The following is a 20,325-nucleotide window of genomic DNA, read 5'->3' as shown; positions in this document are numbered from 1 at the left end:
TTCTGGAGGGGAAATTTAGCGGTTTCACTTTCTCTAACCTGAGAAAGGTTAGAGATTCTACTCTAGCCCTTCGGGTTTTGAACTCAATGTTCAGGACTTAACATCGTTTTCAATTAACATTTTGCATAGGAAGTATTTCTTTTTTATGAATTGATAAAATTTTAATTTTCCGAAATGAATGACATGTTTTCATGAATAATATACATTTTCAATTCATGATAATCATAACGTAATGTTTTCTACGGAAATACCCCGGTTTTAGGCAGAAGTGGTAAATTTAAACTAGAATTTGTCACTACTGGCTAAAACAGGGGTATTTTCGAATTTACTTGTTTTTATTCTGTGAAGATGATTAATATAAAACGTCAATAACAAGCACGTAGTACGTCTATTTTAATTAAGAGATTTTTGTAAAACATCAAAAATTTATCATCAAATAATCGAACATTTTAAGTTTAAGTAAAGACATCACTGTCTGTCGCGTTAATAAGATTAAATGTCATCGTCCTTTCAAAAGAATTTCCTCTTTTAGAAGGTCATGTCAAAAAGAATAGGAGAACGTATTAGTGTCTTGACCAAAGAGATAAGAGTATAAAAGTTCAGGATTTCTCAAAGTCATCATTGGGAAAATGCCTCAATTGAGTTTCGAGTGAATTGAGCTAACTTTGGTTTGGTGCTTTTGGTTTGAATATTGTTCAGATGAGACATAATAGACCTTATCGGAGTTTTTGATTTTTCTAAAAAAGCGATGCATTGTGGGATTGTTTCGAGTGTATTACAATAGAAATCTCTTAGGAATTTCTCGAGGGAATTCTATTGTAATACATTCGAAACAATCCCACAATGCATCCTTTTTTTTAGAAAAACCTCCGATAAGATCTATTAGCACTTGCTTTTGGTGATGGAGCAAAAAATGATGTCAAATACACTGCCCTTTATATATCCCTGGACCAAGCTATATCCACCGTCTGTGATCAGAATGTTTTTGGAATTGGTACCCGAGAAGAAGCTATTGCAATGTTAAAAATTAAGTTCCAACGGCGCTACATCACCAAAAGTATTCGAGGAAAAGTAGATCAAGCGCTCTCGATGCATTTTCACCACTATTGAGTAATGCTACCATTAGGGTACCCACTTACAAAAAAACTCCGATCAAAGATTTATTGTGACCAGGATTGAGAAACTTGGTCCAGGGTATATAAAGGTCAGTGGTCAAATACCATTTAAAAGGATGAATTCACTAGGTAGGGTGTATAATGCATTAGGAACTTAGTTTTTAGCTTAGTCGTTGAACCGTGGTGCAGCCGTAGAGCATCCAGCTACGGTTCACAAGGTTGTGGGCTCAACTCCAAGCTGGGTCCTACCAAAGATTCGCAAAATGCAAATTGATGCCTCTCTGCTTAATGCTCAGCAATTAAGAGAAAGTGCAAGGCTAAGTGGAGAAATCCAGGGAGAAAGAGTTGTGAACTCCCCTTCCATCGGGTAGATAGCTATCAAAGAGGAGCCTTCGGGTCGCCTCAAACTGCTGTCGCAGATTTACTTACTAGCTTAATCAAGACTGTTCCAGACTGATTATTCATTTTGTGGAGAGTCCCATGTGACACCCCTTACTCACAACCCAGGTGAAATTTCTTTCAAATATGGGAATAAAAATTTCTATCGAAATCCCAATGAGGATAGAAATTCTATTGTTCTCAGGTCAAAAAATCCAATGGGGACGGTTTTAGAATGCAAAATTTCCTCTGATTTTTAAATGGGGATGTAAAGAATGAAGTCAATTTTCCAGTGGGGCTGAAATTGTACAGTATGGTATCTTTCCCACAGTGGACGAAAATTTTGCCCAAAGTTTCCATTGGGGGAGTCCCTATCCTGTGACATTTCATGGCAAATGTCTAGCAATACTTATTGTGCAAGATGGTATATCTTTCGTTAAAAAGGGTGCAAATAAGCCTCTTCATAAATCATTTTGAATGTAACGACTGCTTCGTTATGAAAGCAAGGTGATTTTATCCCTGATTTTATCCCTTTAAACTTAAAGGGATATTCCAGAAAAAATTCGTAACTCCTATGTTGAGAAGATCTTTTTTTTTAAAGGTGACCCCCCTGGATTTTTTTTCTCCAATTTTTCAGGATCCCCTTGGATTCTTTTCTCTCATTTCTTTGGACCACCCTGGATTTTTGACCTCGTTATACTGACCACCCTGGATCTTTAACCTGATTTTACTGACCACCCTCAATTTTTTATTTTCCAGACCACCCTGGACGTCACACTCCCTAAACATAGGGGGAAGAGACTATTTCTGGAATAGCCCAATCTTCAAACGAACTTCTCAGAAAATCAATCAATCAATCACCATAGCAATATTTTGAAGAGAAGTACAATAAGCATTGCTCGTGACGTAGTTAATGCCCGTCATTTCTCTGGCTGCCATTTAAATAATTATTTTGGAGGTGCCGCACTAATAATGGGAGGAAAATAAATTGGTCCAAATTTGTCAAAACAATTTATCCGATATATATCATCAACAGTTTTAAAGAGAAAGTAGATCTAGCGCTCTCGATACATTTACATCGCTATTGAGTAGTACCGCCATTAAGGGTACCACTTTCAAAAAAACTTCGATCAAAGATTTTGCTTGGCAGGGATTGAGAAACTTGGTCCAGGGTATATAAAGGTCAGTGAGTATTTCGAAAGGAATATTCGAATTACAAAACCATTCGAATCTTTCAAACAGAGGACACACTAGATTAAAGAAATGACGGTAGCTTTTGTTATTCAGCTTTTAAACTGTTCAGTATGTACTGCGTGTAGAAAAATAACTAACCCACCTGTCACAATACGTTTTTGCAACGTTTAATGTTCACAACGTCTATATAACGTTAGATAAACGTTGAAACAACGTTGTGTGCCAGCTGGGAAAGGATACAAAGTTCTTTTAACGGCCAATGTCTAAGTTGTTAGTTGCTGAAAGCCCGTCATCGATGATGTGTCTTTTGGTGTTATAGACTTTGAGATTCGGAGAAGAACGAAATGCTTAAAACACGTCAATAAGCTCAAAGTCCTATTAATCTGAATGCATAAATTACCACAACGAACATTCTTTTTTGCAACCACGAAGACATAATTTTGCAACTACATCTGCGTGAGATTTCCTAATTATGCATGACACATAAATTAGTGGTAGAGAAATAATTGTGATGTTTAATTATTTTTCCCATGCAAAATTTATGACATGGAAAGGAATGTTAATCGTGTAACGTTTCTATGGTAACTAGCTTTCGGTCACGGCTGAACAAAATTAAAATCTAACCTATTCGTTAAAACCCTCTGGAAGGCCGGTTGGGTACTAACACAAAACGCAGGCCACTACGGGCCTGTTCGATCTTAATTTAATATTATTCGGCATACAATGTCTGCAATGTCTTTTTATGTTGCGAAAATATCCAAGTTAAATCCATAAAATCAATGCATGAAAGTTTTGAAGTCGTTTCTTTAAAAATAAAACATAAAAATAAAAATTCTACTGAAAATGATTTATATGCTTACGAAACATTGGTTCTCTCTAAGTACAAAAACAAACATTTAGATTATAATACATAGATCCTTCAAAAAGTAATCTAAAGCTTTAGATTCGTCCACTCAAAGTTATCTTTTCCTACAAGTTATAATTTCTAACCTTCTAATGTTTCAATTCTTTTTGAACAGACTTTAGAAGGTTGCCAAATATTGAGACGATTGGTAAAGGACTTACAATTGGATTTTAAGGTAGTTTAGACGGAATTGAATATATTAATTCATACGCATTTTTTAATATGCAACCAGGTTGCTAAATCTCAAGGCCTCAAATTAGCCAAAAATATTCACTATTTCGTAATGTAAAAGCTTTGTCAAACCATAACCCCTGATCCAATAAGTATAAATATGGTATAATATCAGGAGTATTTCAAGCAAATTGTTCAGAAGTATAGTTAGAAGGCTAAGCAGTCCCAGGCCTGACCCAAAAAATTGGAGTTGCTAATTAAAAAATTTTAGATTCTTCTTATATTGTAGTTTCTAAGTCAACATGTTTTGGTTGTAAAATAGGATAAGTCATTGGATGTTTTTTCCGGAACTAAACTTGACTGATCAGCGATGACCCAAATTTAAAGGTCATTATTTCCAATTAGCTATTGTTTTGCAAATTATAATTAATAATTAATTAATTAATCTAACGGTTTCGGTATACTAAATTTTGGTCAACACACCCTTTATCAGTGAAAGTGTGTAGGAGGTCCAAATGATGCATTACATTGTAAGGTTATATGTTTTTTAATAAGAGCATCTAAAACTCTTGAAGCCTTCGGAACTTTTAAGCCTAAAAACATTCTAAACATGCCAACATTTTTTCCCATTATCCTAAGAAATCAGGTGTTTTAGAGTCCGCAAAGCCTTAAAATGTTCATAACTTATTCTTAATTTTTTAGCCATCGTAGCCTTATCTTCTTATATAACTTGTTCTTGTAAACATATGTTCATTATAACGTATGATGCATTAGATTCAAATTTTTCCTGTATCAATCAGACGAATATTTTCCCCTATTTTCAGAATGTAGTGTAACGTAATGGTTTTGACGTTTAAATCTACGTGTTCGAATTCTGTATGTGGGTGGAAGCATGTTTGAGTCTAATTGACATTACAGATACTAATCATAATAGTTTTGACTGCTTATGAGTTATATCACACACTAGTATCATGGTTGTTCATCCCTAGCAGTGCCGTATCAACTGGGCCCCCCAACAATTTTTTCAAACACTGTTATTTTGCAAAGTTTTTCTTTTTTAATTTGTCATAATTGTCAAGCATTTTGTTTCAGTGCATTTTCAAGCAATCTAGAGCTCAAATTTTCGAAACTTTCCCCCTCGGGCCAAACCAGGGTTGGCCCTCGCGTTGTCACTAAACTTAAGCCCCCCCATATGAAAATGCTTCCTACGGCACTGCCTAGTATTGTTTTACATCTAGAAGAAAGTAATAACTTTACAGAAAGAACGGGCGTGTAGTATTGAACTAGGTTTTAATGAAAGATCTAGGCGGGTCTATAAAATTATTCCTAACTTTGAAGGCAACTTTGGGCTTTCTGATAGACTTGATGATAGTGAACTGGACTCAGCGCCGTAAAAAAACTCATCAAAAACAAGGTTCAGTCAGAAATAAACAGTAACCTATTTCTTGAAATTGACTGATTTTGGAAGATTTCCTAGAGGGCGTGTCAAGGGGAGGACTAAGGGCGTGCTGAATGAACTTTCTTGGAAACGTACAAAGCTTACATCATAACCAAAACAAACATGTAATTGTCGGCCTTAGTTTAAATTATCAAGATGAAAATATTTTTTCTACTTCACAATCAACAGATAATTATTATTCAATTATGTATAATAATTGACCTATTTGTGGTTTTTCTTTCTCAGATATTTTGCTTTCTCCAAAGTATCGCTTCCCAAACAAATAAACAAACAAATGATGGAGGAAAATGTCTGGACGTTTCTTTCTTGAGTATAGGAAAGTTTTGTTCAATAGCCTATCACAACATAAGCGTGGGGTGAAAGTTTAAAGTTCATAATAAACCACTTAGCCCTATTGATCGAAGGACGTCATCGAAGGTGGGGTTCAAAATTGGTTCAGAGTCCAACAAGTTCCAGCTCCCATTCATCAACGGTTCATATGATCAGATTTGATCTTCCGTTAGCCATTTGGCTTAACACGTAACCCATACGAGGGCGTGGATATGAAATCACCAAAGTAAACAATGGTACAAAATTCCAAAATGACACGCCCTCTGTTATCATTTTAGGATACACGTTTTTTTTATAACAAAGAACTATATATGAACATAAGGCTATCATGGCCAAAATTTTAAGAATAGGTTAACAACATTTTAAGGCTTTGTGGACTCTAAAACACTCGATTTCTAAGAAAAATGGACAAAAACACCCACAAAATGGTGAAAATGAGAACATGCTAATACATTTTTAAGCTTAAAATTCAAAAAGCTAAGAACAACCGAAAGCTTCAAAAGTTTTGGATGTTCTTATAAAAAACGTGTATCATCATTCAAGTCAAGGACTTCTTAGTAATTTCGCATTGAAAGAGATGCACGTGACGAAGACTGCACCCCTTAGTTTTTGTAAAACAAACCTCAACACGGTTGGAAACCTTCCAAATCTCAAAATAATGATTAAGATTGAATTCAGAAAGCATTCGAGTTATTCAACAAGTATTCCCTTTTAAATGACTTTATTTTAAACTCATAAGTTTTTATGTAGTAAGTCACTTTCCTGTGACATGCTATGATGTTACAGGTGTGTCTCTATTGTGTAGGGGCTTACAAATAAAACAGGTTGTTTCTTTATATGAAATATGTCTATTTTATTGAGCTTAAAGCCCAAAGGGGCTAGAGATGAATCTTTAACCTTTCTCAAGCAAGATAAAGTGAAGCCTTAAGATTTTCTCCGCATTTTCAATGGCAGATCCAATCTAGCTTTTCCTTTGTTTTTAAGCTGCATATTTTTCGAAATCTGGCGATAGGTTTTACTTTTGATCTGCCGCGGCGTTTGTGTGAAAACCACGCGGGTCACGCGTGCTTTGGATGGGAAATAAGTGGTTTCATTTCCAATCCAGGAGTATCGGGTCTAGCCCCATCGGGACTTTGAAGTCAATGATGTCTTCTGATGGAGTCTTTGGCTGAAAATTGATATAACAAGAAGTTTCATAGTTCGACTCTTTAGCGACATAAGCTCTACTTTTGTGTGCCTACTTAGTGTTCCCTGCTTCTTTTTTTGTTTTCATGAAATTTCTCACCCGATAAATCCTTATTCTAATTCCTTGCTACCAATAGGTACTAAAGAGTAGCTTCACCCCTGTCTCAGTTCCCTAGTGACGTTTGAAACCCCGGTTTATGTAGATTTGGTCGGGATAAGCCCAACGGGGTGATATGACCCACTTTTTGCCAGGACGAAGACATTTTATTGGAATTTTGAACGTTTTTCATTCGAGATATCAGAATCGTCATAGATATGAATTTCTAAGGGGTTAATCAGTATGTTTACGTTTATCTATCAGGCTGAAGAATTCAATATCTTTTTTTTCTGGGATGACTGTTTTTCACCAGAGCTCTTAAGTTAAGGCTATTCTGAGAATGTTTTGGTGCAGCTACGTATAGTCGTCTGTCAAGGTCAACATTGAAATGTGCATGCGTAAAGGATGTTCCCATAAGGACTCCTTCATCGAAACTTTAAATAATACGTTTCCATCAGTTTATCAAAAATTACTTCAAAGGTTGACAACAATAACAAGAACAAAAACAACACAACGAAATTTGATATATATTTAAACAGATTTCATAAAAGCCAACTTAAGATCAGATTAAAGATATCGCAATGACGTAGATATAGGTGAAAGAGGCACATACTTTCCCTAATCTCCAATTACAATTGTCACAACAAAGATTACAAATGTTTTCAAAACCTTAAAATTTTCAGTTTTGTAACCAAGGGTTCTGTGGTGTACTTTTTTGTTTGTCCCTGGGCGTTATTGACAAAATAAGTCACAATGATTTTGTCACAAGTCAATTAGTAATGCCATGAAGTGTAAAAGGATTAGGGTGAGGTGGGGTATTTCAGGACATTACAACGCTAGAAAATTACTAATCAATCAGTTGATCAAAAATTAAGCTGTATTTTGCTTTTTTTTTGTGCAATACGGTGTTCTCCTTCGCTAAAAGGGAATTCCCACCAGAAAGAATTCCTGGTATAAATCATATCTATAACTTCCTTAATAGTAAGGTTGAGCTAGATTCCAAAGTTAAGCACGAGGCTACGTATCGTGTAATTAACATGTGTTCAAATTATACATACGATTTCGAAAATACAGATTCTTAAAATATACGGGAAGGGTCGGACCAGGAAGAATTCTAAAAGCCTTTGGCTATTGAACAGAGAGGTTTATTACCAAAAAGCTGTAATTTACTTTTGATACCGGTGGATGTGGGGGATCCCCTTATCACTGAAGGGAGTTTTTAGAGAATTAATTTCCTGGTAAAATGATGAGCAATTTCATTTTTAAAGAAACTTGGTAGAGAAAGCATGACTGTATACACGTGGCTATTTTAGTGGCCATAGAAAAGTCTTGAGAAATGGACTCAAGGAGAAAAATTGGACCAAATTATCAATATTCACTTTGAAAGATGTGTCCAAATAGGGTCAAAATACCGCAATCCCCAAATCATTAACTATATTTCAAGAAAAGCTAATATTAGGTTGTTTACAGAAAAGGCTTTGCTTAGCAGGAAAACTGGTAATGGGATAGGCGCAATACCTAATCGTTTAGAAAGGGCTTTTTCTGAGTTTTTATAAAGATTTTATTTTTACAAAAGTGTTCCCGTTTCATATCAGCCACGTATTTCATATTGGTACAGTGCCTGCCTATATTGCTTATTATGCTGATTGAAGCAAATTTTTCTTTTCCTCTTTCTGAGCAATCTTGCTCCACATCCATGTCAATCCTATGTGAAATGGCTTGTGAATTAAAATTGATGAGTAAGCAAATGATATCACTCTTATTTAAAAACACCCCTAGCTATGCAATGTGTGATAATAATGATAATACTTTCCTGATGTCGTGTTATCGTATACGTATATTGTCCATACACACCTTAGCTTTGCAACTTTCAAATGTTGATTCGAAAGTTTGCACGTTTGGGTTTTTGAGAGGGAAACCCTGTAATTTTTTCATTGCGTGACATGATGCATTCTCAATCATAAGTTACGCTGTTTTGAGCATATTTTCGTTTGTCCTAACCCAAAAAGGGTCATTTTCTAGATTTATGTACTGTATTTTACACTTCATAGATTAGAACTTACATACCAGATCTCATTTGTATTCAAAGAAATCTCTTCCTCGAGCCATTACGTCATTACGTCATTGAAGCAATTACGGATTGTGTAATCATCTGTATAAATTAAGATAGTCGCTGAGAAAAGACATTCATTTGCACATTGCATTTGGAGGAGTTAACAAGAGGGAGAATCTTCCACAAAAATCAGGTAAGGTTTTTTCAGTTGTGAATACAGTCAACCCTCTATAATTCGGATCGTTCTTAAATTCGATTTAATTCGAATTCAAGCATTGATCTTTTTCAGCTGGAAAGTAGTGTAGAATGCTCTCTGGAATTCGAATTTTATTCTAATTCGGAGAATAGTCTTCATACCTTGGAGATCGAATTAGAGAATTAGGCAACTGCATAAGTAAATCAGCGAGATTCAAACTAATTTTCGGGTTTGGCTTGACACGTTCCAGAAGACAGATTTCCAAGCCTTACAGCCTCATAAAAGTACATTTGAGATTTTTGTGACGTAAAATTGACGAGGTTTTGTCCTGGTCTTTAAATTTGATTTTTCTAAGAAATAAGCGAGTTGACGTATTTTTGTATTTGATCTTGTTGTTTATGTTACGTTATATTCAATGTTTTTCTTATTGAGGCATATTGCTCAATACTTAAGCCTGCTTTAGAATAATATTATCATGTTACAATTGCGTGTCATGGTAATCTGATAGTTTTTGCACCTTGTCTAATGAAAAGGGTACTGTTTTGCGTTCGGACACCGTAGACTTTGTCTATATATGATAATTAGTCTTTCTTTATCAACAGAAATCAAAGACAAACCCACTCGTTCAACCAAAGAAGACAAAAAACCTGGTATACTATCACAAAGGAATCATAAAAAGTATCAAAAAGCTCAATTTTTGAGTATTCTAAAAACTGATTGGTACTAGTGTACCTAGGACGGAAATATTGGCAGAAAAAATAAATCGATTGAACCGAAGAAAAATGATCGACTCAACAACAACACCAGTAAATATGGAATGCCTTCACAAACAATTACTCGAGGAACAACAAGAAAACAAAGAACTGAAATCAAGGGTTGACGAACTACAAATGGCATTGGAATCAGCCGATATAAATTATGAAATGTTCAAACAAAGATGTATGATCCAATTTGAAAACTTTCAAAACGAAATGGCAAATATGAAGAAAGATTTCGAACAAATGCTGGAAGCTTCAAGGCAAATGGTTCAACCACAACGACAAGATTTAAGGAAATTACATAAATGTGCAGAGGAGAATCATAGAAACATCAACGACGTTGATCTGCGTCTTCAACTCCTTGAAAATAGTCGAATGAATGGGAAATTGCTATGGAAAATAGACGACTTTAGACAGCGACGCCAACAGACCTTAGTTGGAGATATCAGTGCTTTACATAGTGCACCATGCTATACAAGTGAATACGGATACAAATTTTGTTTAAGGGCCTATCTAAACGGAGATGGAGTAGGAGAAGGAACACACTTATCACTATTCTTGGTTCTTATGAAATCAGACTATGACAACATCTTGGAATGGCCTTTCCAAAAGAAAATCAAATTCACTTTGATCAATCAACAAAACAGGAGCAAAGACCACATCGAAGAAATTAATCCTAAGAAAGGATCAGAAAGTTTTCAAAAACCAAAGAAGGAAATGAACATAGCTTCAGGGTGCCCAATGTTTATTGAACTAAATAGATTGGATATTGATGGGTTTTTAAAAGATGACTGTTTGTTCTTTGAAGTTGATGTGGAATAAAAGACCATATTAAAAAGTATTTAATTATATGTGCATGAAAACTCATGACGTGTATTTTGTAAATAAATGAATAGATGTTTTTATTTTAAGGCAGGATCCTAAGATAAAAAACTAAGGTAATGTTATAGTTCAAATTGTTTAATATATTATGATAATTATACTGTGATTCATTATGTTTTGTAGAAATAGCTAAAATTACTTGTTTACTTTAAAATTTTCTACCTTAAAAATTAAAGTAATAATTTGTTATCTTTGACCCAAATAATATCTGCACTCTAATCAATCACTTCAATCAATCAACAAGACAGAAGCAAAGACCACATCATAGAAATTAATCCTAAGAAAGGATCAGAAAGTTTTCACAAACCAAAGAGGGAAATGAACATAGCTTCAGGGTGCCCAATGTTTATTGAACTAAATAGATTGGATATTGATGGGTTTTTAAAAGATGACTGTTAGTCTGGCTGAAATAGGATTTGACCTTGAAAAATTTCCGCACTAGGTTTCTTGGTACCGTTAGAAGCGCAATTTTATGTAGATTAACATACTCAGAGCCTCACGATGAGGCCCTTGTGCAAAAAATCTTATGAAATCAAACCTGAGGGGTACTTTTTAGCCCAAAATGACCGGAATTTGAATTTTCGTAACAAAGTTGACCCATACGTCATGAACTTTTAAGGCCTAAAAAACTCCTTTGATTAAATCTTAATTAGAATTTATGAATTGCATTAAAATAAGGACTTCTTAAAAATATTAAAAATCGCCTTTTTTTTTGGAAAAACGGGGTCCAGAAATCGGGAAATTGGGGAAATTGTTTGAAAAAACCTCGATTTTCTTTGAAAATATGAAGATCGACCAGACCTTGCCAGGCTGAACAATTATCGGATTGGTTTTGATTTTTGACAAAGACATTGCATTGCTTTATTTCCTCTTTTCAATAATATACCCCATCCTTTACACATCATAAGTAGTAAAGCCATTGCCAGAGCCCTGAGGGCACATTTTCTAGTTGAATCAGCTCTTGTTTGAAAATTGATGTCAACACTTGTTGGTTCTGATGATGAGGCTGTAGAAATCGAAGATCTGACAACTGATCTGAACATGATTGCCAATGCTGTTGATCCCACCATTGATTTGGACATGAGCAGATATCCAACACTGTCGAAACTTATGGAAAATTACAAAGATGATCTGAAAACATGCTCACGTACTGCGAAATTATGGTTGCAATATCTGGATTACATGAAAGTTGTAAAGGATTTCATTAGATCAGAAAGGACAGGAGATTGGAACCTTTACCTTTTCACCCTTTCTCGGATGATCAACCTGTTTACAGCAACCGGTCACATCCATTACGCTAAGATCACACGGCTACACCTCTAAAATATGCTCGAGCTCAAGACAACTCACACTTGGGTTTACAAGCAGTTTTCAAATGATTACCACACTGTGAAACGAAGCGATAAATTTTGGGCTGGTTTATGGTCGGATTTGATCATCGAGCAGATAATAATGCGACCCATCAAAAGCAACGGAGGGCTCAATCGTGGGAGTGGAATCGCCGAGTCAACTTCGGATCGGAGGCATCCACAGATCTGCCGACATCCACAACGCTATGTCAGCCCTTACCGGTGCATGCCGTAAAACAAGCGAGCAACATGTCAATCTTTCGTTGAGCAGAATGAAGTGTGGCGATAAAGATTTCGCTACCGTGAAGAATTGGTTTGGCAACCACGAACCGTTCGAAAAAACAGAGCCTGAATTGAAGAGTCTCTCGAGTGGGCTGATCGCTGGGCCAGAGATTAACTGTGACGTCGCCGAAGCCCCGAAGACGTTGGAAGAGGGATTCACATAAGTCCAACAATATTGTTTAGTCGACTAACTGATCTTGGCAACTTCACTGAGGATGTTGGTTAAAATTTCTACGAAGTTGCTGTTTCAAGGGTGAATATTATTCAACAGAAAATGTCCCTGAAGATAAGGAACTGGCTGGGTCTCCCTAAGATGTTCGTCACGGCTGGTATCTACAAAAACAAGTGTCCCCTTCAGCTGCCCTTTCCATCAATCGTTGACCTTTACAAATTTGGAAAGATAAGGCACGTGCTAACGTTTCGTGAAACAACTGACGACTCTATCCGTTTCTCTCCTCCAGATATCAGAACCGGAAGGAAGTGGAGGGCAGAGGAAGAGACGGATCTCACCGTTGCTGACCTGAAGCACAAGGATATTGTTGCTTCAGTGCAAGCTTCTCGATAAGGACTCGGAAATGCAACCTTTAAACCTTTCTCATGCATGAGCCGGAAGGAAAGAAGGAAAGAGATTGTCGGAATTGGAAAGAAGGATGTAGAAAGAAAGAGGCATCACCAGCTAGTTCAGTGCTCGCAGCAAGGTCAATGCACGTCTTGGGAAGTTATTGCTGATGTTGTCAGAGTGAAGATTAGGGAGATAAACGATGGCAAGAAACCAAAGGTCAGAGATGTACGTTTACCTTTACCTTTCCATAGGGAAGGAAAACCATTCAAAGCGTCTCGAGAAAAGACAATCAACGATCCTGATTGGGTTGGGTTATGGACAATAGTGGCTGATCTTGCAGGCGAAGAGTACAATCTCCCAGTCGAGACCTGGGAAGCTGCAAGGATACGAAAAGAGGATCGCTACGATCATTTGGTGAACGATTGCAAGGATCACGGTTGGACTGTCACTTGTCTACCCGTTGAAGTCGGATTCAGAGGTTTTGATGGTCTCAGAACTAAAGCATCTTGGTTTTAATCGTACTGAAGGAAAGAAAATGGTTGAGCAGATTGAGGAAACTGTTGAGAATGCAAGTCGGTTTAGTTGGACCAAGAGGGACGTTGCAAACTGAAGAAGTCAGTCACTACGTTGGATACCTCATGGGAGGTGCCCTCCGCCTCCATAGTCTGTCGCGGCAAGGGGGCGAAACAGAAGACGCTGTGGAGGTTACCGCCTGATGAATCCAACGATGCCAACGTGGTATCTCGGAGACAGAGCGACTGGTTCTCAGCTCACGAAACCGGTGAGTTTATTGTTTCATCAACAAAAGAAACGCATGCCAATTAAAATCTCACGATGTATGCATCGTTGATGGCGGTTCATTGCTACACAAAAACTCGTGGCCGAAAACAACACATTCAGCGGTGATCGACGAGTATTTCAACTTCCTCAAGAACAATTTCAATTGTTACTCTACTGTCGTCATTGTTTTCGATAGATACGAGGATGAAATGTCAACAAAAGGACAAGAACACGATCGACGATCGGGGAAAACATCAGCTTCTGTTGCCATCTCACTAGATCGTAAAGTGACTACCAACAGAGAATTGTTCTTATCTAGCCCATCCAACAAAGTTCAGTTGATCAAAATGCTTTCGTCTGTGTTCAAGAAGCAAGGATTCCTGACAGACCAAATTGACGGTGATGCAGATGTGTTGATTGTGGAAAGAGGACTATCCTATGCATCAAAGTGGCTTCTTAAAGTAGTACGATGCAATTGCAAAACAAGTTCCCGGCGACCATGCAGCTCAAACTTATGTCGCAATGGGCTTTATTGTGATGCTGCATGTGGTGGGTGTCATGGTGAAGGGTGTTAAAACGCAGAAGCTCCACCACCCGATTCAGATAATGAAACTGACGAGCCTTTGACGAGTGAGAGGAATATCTTTGACATTCTGGAAACACTAGTTTAGACTTTCTAATAGATTTTGTGATATCAAAACTTAGTATTACATAATTTTTATTTTACTACATTTAGGCTTCTTGAAAAGTTTCCCCGATTTTTATACTCAACAAGTTATTTCATTTCTAATGTTTATTCCGATTTTCAAAGCATTTTTAATCCCTGGCTTTCAAAGAGCAAAGTTCACAAACTTAAAGATTGAGAAATCTCATGAATTTTTAAAGCATAATTTATCTTTTATTTCTCAATTTCCCGATTCTCTGTGCCCAATTTCCCGATTATGTGAGCCCGTTTTCACCGAAAACCTATTTCATAACTTTTTAACGTTACTTTACTTAAAAGAAGTTCAAAAGTTGTGACCATTTTATGTCTAGCACTTTCTGAAATACTTATGTGAATTTCTAAAAGAGAAGTTAAGTTTTGTAACATTTATTTCCCGATTTTTGGATTTTAAAAATCCGATTTTCCTGAAGAACTAGATCCTTACCATTATTTTGGCTTTCACAAGGTTTCAGAAGTTTAGAGCTAGATTTGTCAACCTGTCATGATATTAATAAGCGTTAGTTTGTCATATTTTCAATATCTATTGAGGTTTTCGGAGCAGTTTCCCCGATTTTCCGATTTTTATGGCCCATTATTCCCGAAAAACCCGAATTTTAATATTTTTAGGAAGTCTTTATTTTAATGCAATTCATAAATACTAATTAAGATTTAATCAAAGGAGTTTTTTAGGCCTTAAAAGTTCATGACGTATAGGTCAGCTTTGTTACGAAAATTCCAATTCCAGGCATTTTGGGCAAAAAAGTATCCCTCAGGTTTGATTTCATAAAATGTTTTGCCCAAGGGCCTCATCGTGAGGCTCTGAGTATGTTAATCTACATAAAATTGCGCTTCTAACGGTACCAAGAAACCTAGTGCCGAAATTTTTTCAAGGTTGACCTCTTTTATTTCATAAATCAGCCAGACTATGTTTGTTCTTTGAAGTTGATGTGGAATAAAAGACCATATTAAAAAGTATTTAATTATATGTGCATGAAAACTCATGACGTGTATTTTGTAAATAAATGAATTGATGTTTTTATTTTAAGGCAGGATCCTAAGATAAAAAACTAAGGTAATGTTATAGTTCAAATTGTTTAATATATTATGATAATTATACTGTGATTCATTATGTTTTGTAGAAATAGCTAAAATTACTTGTTTACTGTAAGTTTTTTTACTTTAAAAAATAAAGTAATAATTTGTTATCTTTGACCCAAATAATATCTGCACTCTAATCAATCACTTCAATCAATCAACAAGACAGAAGCAAAGACCACATCGAAGAAATTAATCCTAAGAAAGGCTCAGAAAGTTTTCAAAAAGCAAAGAAGGAAATGTTTAGGTTGACCAATTTTTATTGAGCTAAATAAATTGGATATTGATGGGTTTTTGAAAGATGACTGTTTGCTCTTTGAAGTTGATGTGGAATAAAAGACCATATTGTATTGAAAAGTAATTAATCATGTGCATGAAAACTCATGACGTGTATTTTGTAAATGAATGAATAGATGTTTTTATTTTAAGGCAGGATCCTATAAGATATAAAAGTTAGTAATATTTTAATTTAATTTTTTTTAATATACCGGGTGCGCCACAAAAAAGTTTCTCTCCTTAAAAACTAATTTTCCCGAAATCTAAAAATTTTAAAAGAACCATTCCTATTCAATTGGAAAGAAGATATATAAACTTAACTTTTGATGGGTCATTTATTAAATTTGGTTCATTAGATCGAAAGTTATGCTTTATTGAATAAAAAAGTTACTTTCTGAAAGTGCTCAAAAAAGTTAAAAATCCACCTATTAAATTAAAGAGGCCCCCCCAGTGGTTTGCGTGATGGCGTGATTGGGACTTTTTTCTTGCGTGATGGCGTGATCAAGATTTTGGCGTGATGCGTGATAGGGCAAAAATTTGAGGCGTGATGCGTGATTTGGGCTATTTCTCGCTATTTTTTGCGTGATGACAAATTTTAGCGATTTTCGTGATGCGTGATGGAGAAAATTGTTTTGTGTCATGGCGTGATTAGTGGTGCCGCTGGGGGGGGGCTCGTTAAACAGAAGCATAATAACATGATGCATTAGTATTTTCGTTTCAGTCATTAAAAATGATAATTAGCTGTCTAATTGACCGTTTGTTATATAAAGGAAGATTGAATTTCAATAAAAGGCAGAAGATTCGTCGAAAAAAGCCAAAAAATCTGGTAAAATTTATAAAAAAATACATCAAATATGGGTTTATCGAGGTACATCCAGCCTTACATAGACTTTATCAAGTCTAGAACCAAAAGTCTGTGGAAAATTTCGTTAAAAGTAAATTGAAATGATTTTAATGAACATTTTAAACCCTTTTTTTCCATCAGTTTCAAAATTTATGTGTTTAATTACTGAAAAAATGCTCTTAATCATGTAAAGCCTCTTGCGACTGCCAATTTTAAAATAAAAATTTGATAGGTCGATTTTTTATTCAATTGAGCATAACTTTTGATAAAAAAAATTCAAACTTTATTTTTTTTTGGTAAATTCTTTTTACAGTAAAAACAAACAATTTTATGAATCGAATTTAATAAATGACCCATCAAAATTTAAGTTTATCTTTCTTCTTTCTGATGGAATAGGAATTGTTGTTTCTTAATTCTTAGATTTCGAAAAAATCAGTTTCAAAGAGAGAAACTTTTTTGTGGCGCACCCGGTATTATGATAATTATACTGCTTCATTGTGTTTTGTAGAAATAGCTAAAATTGTTTGTTTACTGTAAAAAGAATTTACCAAAAAAAAATAAAGTTTGATTTTTTTTATCTTTGACCCTATAATAAGTGGGGGGGGCTTCCAAGGGTACAAAATACCGGAATACCGGTACTTTTTTCGTCAAATACCAGAAAACCGGTCAAAATATCCTGAGTAACTCGAAGAATGTAAGTAGACAGGCAGCTTGAAACATTGCTTTGTCGGTAGGTGAAAATCCCGAGTGGTTGAGATAGTCCAGGATAATATGAACTTGTGCATTGTATTAGGGGACATGGGTGGTCGAGATGAGTTACCTTGTCGAAGTCTAATACGCAAGAAAATGGAGTATATTATTATGACAAAGGACTTCGAATAAATACATTTTGATATCGAGAATAAAACGGGACCCAAAACATCTCCTTGTTTAACCCCTATTTTACAGTTCAAAATGTGAGAAACAGAATCTACTGTGAATTTCATTTCATTTCATTTCATTTCATTTCATTTCATTGTCTCATGTAGGGATTTGATGATTCTAAGGAGCTTGGGTGGTACACTTAATCTTTCTAGTACTATCCATAGGAGGTCGTGCGGTACTCGGTCGACGCCTTTACGAGATCTAAGAAGAGAACCCAGGTCGGTAAGTTGTGTTCTTGCCTCTTTTTCAGAGCTAACTTAACGGTAAATATGGCATCGTTACAGCCTCTTCCCGGTCTAAAGCCGCGTTGTGTCTCATGGTCCAACGATTCGGATATTGATGATAACCATAGGTGTACTATTTTCGCAACGATTTTGTAGCATACTTCGAGCAGCATGATTCCTCTGTAATTTCCAGGGAGACTGAGGTCACCCCATTTCCCATTATTTAGGGCGTTTTTCGGAACTCCAAAACTGAAGGATAACGGTTTTAAGCAGTTCAAAAGTTTCTGGAAATGAAATTAACGCCTTGAACATTAAAGGAGTGATCGTTGTCGGTTGGAGGATAATCAAGACAATCGAAGACGGACTGATATTCTAACAATTCTATAACTGTTGGATCAAAAACAGGTTCACGTTCGTAAAGTTTATTCAAATGTTGTCGAAACACCTCCGCATTTTATACAGCATTAACACATTTTGTACCATTGGATTTTCTCATAATTTTTTCAGACGTGGATTTGGGTTTATCAAGTACTTTCCGTAACACTAACAGCTTCACTAATTTTCGTTCCATGACCTGGTGTGTTAATTTCGTGGCAGACATTGGGGGAACAGCTGTTGGGGCGTCACTCCATCGCGGTGATCATCCTTCTCTTTTTATCTTGTTTCTAACATTTCTATAAGACAAAAGACTAGCTCCCTCTTCCCGGCCATCCGGCTTTTCAGCACAGGTGACGAGTATATACGTGAAGATTTCGTCCCCGTAGACTTAGACTCAAATTTGGAGTATATATGGTGTCTCTTTTTAATTGTTAAATTGGCTTTGAATGTGAGGTAAACTGTCTAAGAGCGGAGGAAAGTAGAGAACATAATATGATTTTCTCGACCTAATTTATGAAGAGAGATATGATGATGGAGCTGAGCTATAGAAATAGAAAGATCAAAATGACGAGGAAGGATAACCCTACCGGGTTGGATAACCTTGCATGCAAAGGAAAGAGAACCTCTGAGAGAAAAATCTCACGCTTGGTACATTTTTTCCGAACTAGCTAAGATTCAACAGTATTGAAAAGACTTAGTTTCTTGTCTGCAGGTAGTCGGATGGCGATGTCAAATGAATTGATCTCAATCCCCAAGAACACGATCCTCTGGGATTGGCCCTCCAACTTGTGTTTTGCTATAGGAACACCTAAAAGCTCAAAAACCTGAAACATAAGATCAATAAGAAACCGACAATTTTCCTTAGTTCGGCCAACAACGAAAAATCATCAACATAGTGCTACAAGAGCGATAACGTTATACTTGACGACTAGAACTCATTGAAGTGCATTAGAAAAGGAAACCAAGAAGGAGAACAGTGAAGATAAGGGAGAAGAGAAGCATACCCAGGAGAAGTAGCAAAGGGGCCTGTGGTGTAACCTCACTCTTTCACAATTGACGCCGAAACTTTATCATCTAAAGTCATATCAGAAGAACTGTTCCTTCCTCTGTTCCTCCCAAACCCTAATAGAACCCATGGGAAATCCATTAATCAGAAATTCAATTAAGTTTGCGAATACAGGAAACAGAAGAGGGGGTCTGAAAATTCGATGAAGCACTTTGGAGAATTTGATCCGAAAGAGTCTGGTTGGGTGGTTGGGAATCCAGGGACCAGGAGCCTCCCTTTGGAAGCTCTGCTTTCCACTGCCAAACAGTTGCTACTTATTCATGCTAGGAGCTGGACTAGGAGAGGTGGTTACCACAGGTAAAATACTTAGCCATTAAAGTTTGGTCCCTTACTTAAAGATTGAAAATATAACCGTCAGCTGAACCCCAATATTACTTTCTGCAGATTGTTGGCAAGGGACTGACAAAAAGCTTTATCATAGTTATACCAGGTTGAGAAAACGTATTAGTTCACCAAGTTCATAATATAGACCAGAAGTAATTAATCGAACTATCGAACAGTTTGATTGCCGAGCTAATCAAACTTTGTCGAGATTAATCGACTGGCAAAAGATTAAATAAACAACGAATGTTTCGCACTCGTTGCTTAAAAACTGTGAAGTTATTCATACAGCAGTTTTCTAGGGGACTTGTAATGACCAAAAAAAACAAATGATTGGAGGGTTAATGGCTATAAATATCCAGGAAGGGAGAGTTGACATCCTCATCTTCCTTTGGACAGTTTGAACAGCTTTTTAAAACAGAGCCCTCGACTGGGGTCTCATTAGAAAGATGATATCTTTTAAGTCAGCTTGATAGCTACAATGTTAACTCAGGCCCTATAGTAACACCCGACACACCCGGGGGGGGGGGGCACTCGATTTCTAAACGACGGTATGTGCCCCAAAAAATGGTTTTTAAAATCGGACCCTTACTTACAGTGCAGCTATTAAGCAGTGAGAAGGTACCCTTACAGTGCATTTTACCGAACGTTTCTGATCCTTAAAGTGTGGTTTGATTTCATGTCTTATTTTGCTGAAGTAGCCTGAAAATGAGCCGAATATGTCGTCACAATGGATGCGAGTCAAAACATCAGATTTTTACTGTCAGACTTGTAATTCTGCAGTCCTCAACCACACCCT

The 20,325-nt window shown here is 36.3% G+C and overlaps 1 protein-coding gene across 1 annotated transcript; it reads left to right on the top strand.

The window, feature by feature from the left end:
- Positions 1-8,995: 8,995 nt before the first annotated feature.
- LOC136817708 (TNF receptor-associated factor 3-like) lies at positions 8,996-10,796 on the top strand. The gene is made up of 2 exons (XM_067074031.1): positions 8,996-9,079; positions 9,685-10,796. Exon 2 carries the CDS (start codon positions 9,865-9,867, stop codon positions 10,660-10,662), a length of 798 nt encoding a protein of 265 aa, XP_066930132.1. The 5' UTR covers positions 8,996-9,079; positions 9,685-9,864; the 3' UTR covers positions 10,663-10,796.
- Positions 10,797-20,325: the final 9,529 nt, after the last annotated feature.

The sequence above is a fragment of the Clytia hemisphaerica genome, unplaced genomic scaffold (assembly GCF_902728285.1).
Source record: "Clytia hemisphaerica strain Z4C2 unplaced genomic scaffold, Clytia hemisphaerica genome assembly, whole genome shotgun sequence".
In the NCBI taxonomy this organism is placed as follows: domain Eukaryota; kingdom Metazoa; phylum Cnidaria; class Hydrozoa; order Leptothecata; family Clytiidae; genus Clytia; species Clytia hemisphaerica.
This window is presented reverse-complemented; position numbering and strand designations above follow the sequence as displayed.

What these genes read in the sequence shown, in the direction of transcription:
- LOC136817708 (XM_067074031.1), top strand. Translation starts at nt 9,865, where the DNA reads ATGATCGACTCAACAACAACACCAGTAAATATGGAATGCCTTCACAAA.